This window comes from Hyaena hyaena, unplaced genomic scaffold (assembly GCF_003009895.1).
Source record: "Hyaena hyaena isolate Hyena2069 unplaced genomic scaffold, ASM300989v1 scaffold_1927, whole genome shotgun sequence".
NCBI classification, from domain to species: Eukaryota; Metazoa; Chordata; class Mammalia; order Carnivora; family Hyaenidae; genus Hyaena; species Hyaena hyaena.
The window spans coordinates 105,771-113,845 of record NW_024082561.1 but is presented as its reverse complement, the minus strand read 5'-3'; the positions used below and the strand labels follow the sequence as shown (position 1 = coordinate 113,845).

At 41.7% G+C, this 8,075-nt stretch overlaps 1 gene segment (V, D, J or C); it reads left to right on the top strand.

Moving 5' to 3' along the window:
• The first annotated feature begins 1,057 nt into the window (after positions 1-1,057).
• On the top strand, positions 1,058-1,771 carry LOC120226977. The segment is given in 2 exon segments: positions 1,058-1,149; positions 1,356-1,771. Coding segments are annotated over 2 exon segments (465 nt in total).
• Positions 1,772-8,075: the final 6,304 nt, after the last annotated feature.

Below are 8,075 nucleotides of genomic sequence, written 5' to 3'. Positions count from 1 at the left end.
ATATCCAACAACTTGTATTTCCCCCTTTTTTCTTTTCAAATTCAACTGTCCACTCTATCTCAGCCTTTGACAAATCTGTCTCAAGTGGAACTGAAAGGTTCAAACCATTGATGGAGAGCTGAGCATTTTTCTTGGGATGTTTCTGGGAATGAAAGTGGCTTGTTTTGAGCTGGTGAAGGGCACCTTGCTCTCTGACAGTCTTTCTGCTGGAGAGAGATAGCTAATGAAAAGGTGGTGCTGGATTTGCCTTTCTATGGAGGAAGAGCTGGGGATTGGGCTGAAGACCAGGTTTTTTCCTGGCTTTCTTGGGGTTCTGCCAATGTGGAGGGGATTTGAGTCATGATAAGGAAGAAGGAGAAGGGGCTAGTCCACCTTTGGTGGACAAATAAACATCACACTATCCAAAATATTCATTCAGAACCTTCTGCAAAAATTATGATTCTTTTAAATTGGAAAGAATATGGAAATAGATGTGCTTACTTAAACCATAATGGTTCCCTGTTCTAGGTCTTCTTGAACTGGAAATATTTATTGAAAGAAGAATTGTTTGTTCCCAAGTAATGTGCTTCTTATTTGCTCAGTCCGATCCAGTAGGAGAAGTATCTGGAAAGTGAGGTTCAGATTTCATAGCTTGTTGTCGTCTCTGGGTTTTCTAGTCCATTTTTCCCTCTATGTTTGCATTTTTCTTTTATCCTTCTCGTACCATGGTATGGCACATTGGGAGGCAATGGCTGTCTCCTTCTTCTATGACAGTTGAACATCTCCTGGGTTAGAGGAGGCTGGTAGGGCTTTGGACATAGAGGTAGCAGCTTCAGGCAATGCGGGAGTCTTTTTGAACTTCTAAGTTGTTTTAAGAGTTTCTAAGTTGACTTCGGTGTTTCTAGTCCTACAGCTATATCTTTGGTGATATTTTGGCTCTCTAAATTTACATTAGATACTTTCACAACCCACTGCTCATGCCGTTTGCTTCTTTACTCACCAGGTGCTTTGCATAGAACTCCCCTCCCCCCGACGCTCAGGCCCAGTGCAGCTGCTCAGGTTTGATAAAAGGGGCCTTTGCCATGTAAGCTAAGCTGCATCGGGCAGGCAGGGACAGCAAGATGGTGTCACAGAGGCAGGTCCTCATATCCTTGTTGCTGTGGGTCTCAGGTGAGAAATTACAAATTTGCCACATGTCTTTTTGAGTAGTATCAGTTTAGAGTTACAAACATTTTTTTAAGATATAATGAGAAACATTGGCTATTTCCAAAATAGCTCCAATTATGCGCTGACATGTTACCACTCCTCAAATGCCATATTTCAGTGTGTCTGCTCTGAAGTGCCTATGTATCATCATTACCTCCTCGTGATTGCAGGTGCCTGCGGGGCGATCACGATGACACAGTCTCCAACCTCCCTGGCTGGGTCTCTGGGCCAGTGGGTCACCATGAACTGCAGGGCCAGTCAGAGTGTTAGCAACTACGTAGCCTGGTACCAACACAAACCAGGACAGCGACCTAAGCTGCTCATCTATGACGCATCCAACCGGGAATCTGGAGTCCCCGACCGATTCAGCGGCAGTGGGTCTGGGACAGATTTCACCCTCACCATCAGCAACCTCCAGGCTGAAGATGTGGCGACTTATTACTGTCAGCAGTATAATAGTGACCCTCCCACAGTGCTTCAGCCTCCTACACAAACCTCCCCAGGGCCCTGGGTCAGGGAGGCTTCGCTGCACCTGCTGCTGCCTCCCTGCTCAGCTCTGAATGTGCACGTTTCTGGGTCTGCCTGAGAAATCACCTCTCCCGACTTCTTCCTTGAAGGGCTGTTTAAAACCAAGAAGAAAATTAAGGGGGGTGGATTTTTTTTTGGATCCCTTTTAGTGGAGATTAGTGAACACAAGTGTGGTAAAGATGTCTTGGAGATGCTGTCAGGAGTTTTTGTGTCACAGGACCTGGTGTGTTTTGCACGGACAGATGGCATAGTTGAGCCAGTAAGGTTCGTCTCTGGGAGGGCCATCTGGAAAGATAACAGTTGGATGGCCACTACTATGATCCAGGGTAGAGAGGATGATATCTCAGGTCTGTGCTATGGCAGTGGAGGATGGAACGAGTGGTGTATTTTGAAGACAGAGATAATAATATGCTGATGGTTTTGACAAGGAGTGTGAGAGAAAGAAAGGTCTCAGTGTGACTCCAGAATTTCTCTCTGAGTACTAGAAGGGTGGAGTTGCCATCTGTTCCAATAGAGAAGACTGTGGGAGAGAGGATTTGGGGGAGTAGATCAGGAATTTGGTGTTGGACATTTCAATTTAGAGATGTGTGTTAGATCTCCACATGCAGCTGTCAAGTAGCCATCGGATATACGAGTCTAGGGTTCAGGAAGAGGATTCGACTGGAGCTTGGAATATGATAAGTATTGGCATGTTGTTGCCTAGATCAGAAGCCCAGGGGCTGAGCTCTGAGGCAGGAGTGAGAAGGAGGAACCAGCAAAGGATTCTGTGAAGGAGCAGAGGGATTGAAGACCAGCAAGATGTTGTGATGCCCTGGAATCCAGAGCAAAATGTAGATCAAGGAAGAAAGTGTCATCAGTATTCTAAATGCTCTGATAGGTCTAGTGAGATGAGGACTGGCATGTGGCCATTGGACTTGGTGATGTGGAGATCACTGGTGACCTTGAGAAGAGAAGATTCAATGAGATGGTGGAATTAGGCCCTTGACTGTAGAAAGCTCAAGAAAGAATGAGGGTAGAGGATCTGGGGATGGTGACTGTAGACATCTCAGCCAGTGAGCTTTATGGTGAAGGAGAAGAGTGAAATAGACCATAACTGGCGGGAGATGTGATATCATAGAGGTTCTTTTTCTTTTTTTTTTTTTAAAGATGTTTGCATACTGATGGAAATCATGCTTGAGAGGAGAACACTGATAATTCAGGAATTGGGGAGAAGTATCAAGCAATTCAGTGGAGGAGGCAGGACATATAGTTTCAGAGGGAGGGGCCTCAGATGGGAGGGCCGTCCACCTCCTCTCAAGGCAGGAGGAAAGGCGGAGTTTGGCAATACCCGTACCAGAGGGTCAGAAGAGAGATGAGCAGCCCGTGGATGTTCTCCTTTGATCCCCTCTGTTCACTTGGGAAATAGGAAATGGGGTACTTGGTTTTAAGTTTGGATAGTGGAGGAGCTGTTAGGACTTGAAGAAAGAGAGAAAGAAAGAAAAAAAGCAAGCAAGCAAGCAAGCAAGCAAGCAAGCAAAGGAATGGAGACTGAATAGACCAGGGAAATGAGATACGTTTGTGGGGCAGCATTAAGGGCCCTCAGAAAGTGATAGGCCATGAATCTGAAGTTGAGAGAAGTCAGAATTGCTCTGTGTTTTTCTCCAGCAGGCATGTAGAAGGTTGGGATTTTGTTGCATGTAATGAAATAATGAAAGGTGAGGAAGTTCTTGTTTATAAAAGAGTCATTATAAAGAAGGATCATGGAATTTAAGCTGAATAAGGAGGGAAATGAGACTATGAGGGATTTAGGCATAGAGAAAATGTAGATAGGTCAATAGATATGGTAAATGATAATTTTCAGAAAACACTAAAATTCTGACTCTCATGGAGAATTAATATTACTGAACACATGTTAAATGATTTCACTCACATCATGAGTGGAACTAGGAAGATGTAACTCGTTCAAAGGGAAAGTCAAAACACACGTATATATGGAGTGAAGGAATGCATTGTAGATGGAAGGAAAATAGTTTTCCAAGGTGAGGTAAGAAGTCAATTAAATGACTACTAATCAGGACAGAATCATGCATCTATAGGTTACCAACAATTTAGAAAGAGTTGCAGGATGGCTCAAAGACAATGACCAGGGTTAGAGATATCCCGGACAGGCACACTACAGACATGCCGAATTTTCCGTGGCAAGACAACATATATTTTCCTATCGATGTCAGGTCTCAGCCTAATGAAAGCGAGAAATTGCCGGCTATGGCCATGGTAGGTGGAGTGAGCTGCAGAGCTCTTAGAGGTGGAGGATCCTGAGAATCTTAGAATTTTATTTATTTATTTATTTATTTATTTATTTATTATTTTTATTTATTTAATTATTTTTTATTTTTTATTTATTTATTTATTTATTTTACAAATAGATTATTTTCCAATTAGTTTCCACATAACTCCCAGATTCATCCCCACAAGTGTCCTCCTCCATGCCCATTCCCCCTCCCCCCCACATCCATCAGTCCTCAGTTTTTGTCAGCATTCAAGAGTCTTTCATGGTTTGCCTCTCTCTCTTTCCCCCACCATCTTCCCCCTTCTTCTCCCCCTTGTTCCTCCATTAAGTTCCTCCTAATCCTCCTATACGTGCAAACATATGGTACTTGTCCTTCTCTGCCTGACTTATTTCGCTCAGCATAACACCCTCAAGGTCCATCCATGTTGCTACACATGGCCAGATTTCATTGTTTCTCATTGCCATGTAGTATTCCATGGTATAGATAAACCACATCTTCTTGATCCATTCGTCTGTTGATGGACACTTAGGCTCTTTCCATGTTTTAGCTATTGTGGAGAGTGCTGCTATGAACATTGGGGTACATGTGCTCCTATGCCTCAGCATTTCTGTATCCCTTGGGTAAATTCCTAGCAGTGCTATTGCTGGGTCATAGGGGAGTTCTATTGTTAGTTTCCTGAGGAACCTCCACACTGTTTTCCAGAGGGGCTGTACCAGTTTACATTCCCACCAACAGTGTAGGAGGGTGCCCGTTTCTCCACATCCTCGCCAGCATCTAGAGTTCTCTGATTTGCTCATTTTAGCCACTCTGACTGGCGTGAGGTGGTATCTCAGTGTGGTTTTGATTTGTATTTCCCTGATGAGGAGGGATGCTGAGCATCGTTTCATGTGTCTGTTGGCCATCTGGATGTCCTCTTTGGAGAAGTGTCTGTTCATGTCTTCTGCCCATTTCTTCACTGGGTTGTTTGTTTTTCGGGCGTGTAGTTTGGTGAGTTCCTTATAGATTCTGGATATTAACCCTTTATCTGATATGTCATTTGCAACTATCTTTTCCCATTCCGTTGGTTGCCTATTAATTTTCTGGGTTGTTTCCTTGGCTGTGCAGAAGCTTTTAATCTTGATGAGGTCCCAACAGTTTATTTTTGCTCTTGATTCCCTTGCTTTTGGGGATGTGTCAAGTAAGAAGTTGCTGCGGTGGAGGTCAAGGAGGTTGTTTCCTGCTTTCTCCTCTAGGGTGTTGATAGTTTCCTGTCTCACGTTCAGGTCCTTTATCCATTTTGAGTTGATTTTTGTGCATGGTGTGAGAAAATGATCTAGTTTCATTCTTCTGCATGTTGCTGTCCAGTTCTCCCAACACCATCTGTTAAAAAGGCTGTCTTTTTTCCATTGGATATTCTTTCCTGCTTTGTCAAAGATCAGTTGGCTGTATACTTTTGGGTCCACTTCTGAGTTCTCAATTCTGTTCCATTGGTCTATGTGTCTGTTTTTGTGCCAATACCATACTGTCTTGAGGATGACAGCTTTGTAGTAGAGGCTGAAGTCTGGGATGGTGATACCTCCCGTTTTGGTTTTATTTTTCAGTATTACTTTGGCTATTCGGGGTCTTTTGTGGTTCCATACAAATTTTTGGATAGTTTGTTCTAGTTTTGAGAAGTATGCTGGTGCAATTTTGATTGGAATTGCATTGAATGTGTAGAGTGCTTTAGGTAGTAATGACATCTTAACTATATTTATTCTTCCTATCCATGAGCATGGAATGTTTTTCCATTTCTTTGTGTCTTCTTCAATTTCCTTCATAAGTTTTCTATAGTTTTCATCATACAGATCTCTTGTATCCTTGGTTAGGTTTATTCCGAGGTATTTTATGGTTTTTTGTGCAATTGTGAATGGGATCAGTTTCTTGATTTCTCTTTCTGTTGCTTCATTATTGGTGTATAAAAATGCAACCGATTTCTGTACGTTGATTTTGTACCCTGCAACTTGGCTGAATTCTTGGATCAGTTCTAGTAGGCTTCTGGTGGAGTCTGTCGGGTTTTCTATGTAGAGTATCATGTCATCTGCGAAGAGTGAAAGTTTGACTTCCTCTTTGCCAATTCTGATGCCTTTGATTTCCTTTTGTTGTCTGATGGCTGATGCTAGGACTTCCAGCACTATGTTAAACAACAGTGGTGAGAGTGGACATCCCTGTCGTGTTCCTGATCTCAGGGGGAAAGCTCTCAGTTTTTCCCCGTTGAGGATGATGTTAGCTGAAGGCTTCTCATAGATGGCTTTGATGATGTTTAAGTAGGTTCCTTCTATCCCAACTTTCTCGAGAGTCTTTATTAAGAAGGGATGCTGTATTTTGTCAAATGCTTTTTCTGCATCTATTGACAGGATCATATGGTTTTTATCTTTTCTTTTATTGATATGATGGATCACATTGATTGATTTGCGAATGTTGAACCAGCCCTGTAACCCAGGAATGAATCCCACTTGATCTTGGTGGATGATTCTTTTGATATGCTGCTGGATTCGATTTGCAAGGATCTTGTTGAGAATTTTTGCATCCGTATTCATCAAGGATATTGGCCTATAGTTCTCTTTTTTTGTTGGATCTCTGTCTGGCTTGGGAATCAGAGTGATGCTGGCTTCATAAAATGAGTCCGGGAGTTTTCCTTCGACTTCTATTTTTTGGAATAGCTTGAGAAGAATTGGGATTAATTCTGTTTTAAATGTCTGGTAGAATTCCCCAGGGAAACCATCAGGTCCAGGGCTCTTATTTGTTGGGAGATTTTTGATCACTGATTCGATTTCTTCACTCGTTATGGGTCTGTTCAGGTTTTCTATTTCTTCCCGTGTGAATTTTGGTAGTGAGTGTGTGTTTAGGAATTTGTCCATTTCTTCTAAGTTGTCCAATTTGTTGGCATATAATTTTTCATAGTATTCCCTGATAATTGCTTGTATTTCTGAGGGGTTGGTTGTAATAAGTCCATTTTCATTCATAATTTTGTCTATTTGGGTGCTCTCTCTTTTCTTTTTGATAAGCCTGGCTAGAGGTTTGTCAATTTTGTTTACTTTTTCAAAAAACCAACTCTTGGTTTCATTGATCTGTTCAATTGTTTCTTTGGTCTCTATGTTGTTTATTTCTGCTCTAATTTTTACTATTTCTCTTCTTCTACTGGGTTTAGGGCGTTCTTGTTGCTCTGCCTCTAGCTCCTTTAGGTGAGCTGTTAGATTTTGGACTTGTGCTTTTTCTAATCTCTTGAAATAGGCCTGGAGAGCAATGTACTTTCCTCTTAGGACTGCCTTGGCCGCATCCCATAGATTTTGAATTGTTGTGTTTTCATTTTCATTTGTTTCCATATATTTTTTAATTTCCTCTCTAATTGCCTGATTGGCCCATTCATTCTTTAGAAGGGTGTTCTTTAACCTCCATGTTTTTGGCGGTTTTCCAGACTTCTTCCTGTAATTGATTTCAAGTTTCAAAGCATTGTGATCTGACAGTGTGCATGGTATGATCTCTATTCTTTTATATTTATTGAGGGCTGCTTTATGTCCCAGTATGTGATCTATCTTGGAGAATGTGCCATGCGCACTTGAGAAGAAAGTAAATTCCCTGGCCTCAGGATGTAAAGTTCTAAATATATCCGTCAGATCCATCTGGTCCAATGTGTCTTTCAAGTCCATTATTTCTTTAGTGATTTTCTGTCTGGTTGACCTATCCATTGCTGTAAGCGGAGTATTAAAGTCCCCTGCTATTAGCACATTCTTATCTATAAGCTTGTTTCTGTTTGTGATTAATTGTTTTAGATATTTAGGTGCTCCCATATTCGGTGCGTAGACATTTATGATTGTTAGTTCTTCCTGATGGATGGACCCTGTAATTATTATGTAGTGCCCTTCTTCATCTCTTGTGATTGTCTTTAATTTAAAGTCCAGTTTGTCTGATATAAGTATCGCTACTCCGGCTTTCTTTTGATTTCCTGTAGCATGATATATATTTCTCCATCCCCTTACTTTTAATCTGAAGGTATCTTCCCGTCTAAAATGAGTTTCTTGTAGACAGCATATTGATGGATTTTGTTTTTTAATCCATTCTGCTACCCTATGTCTT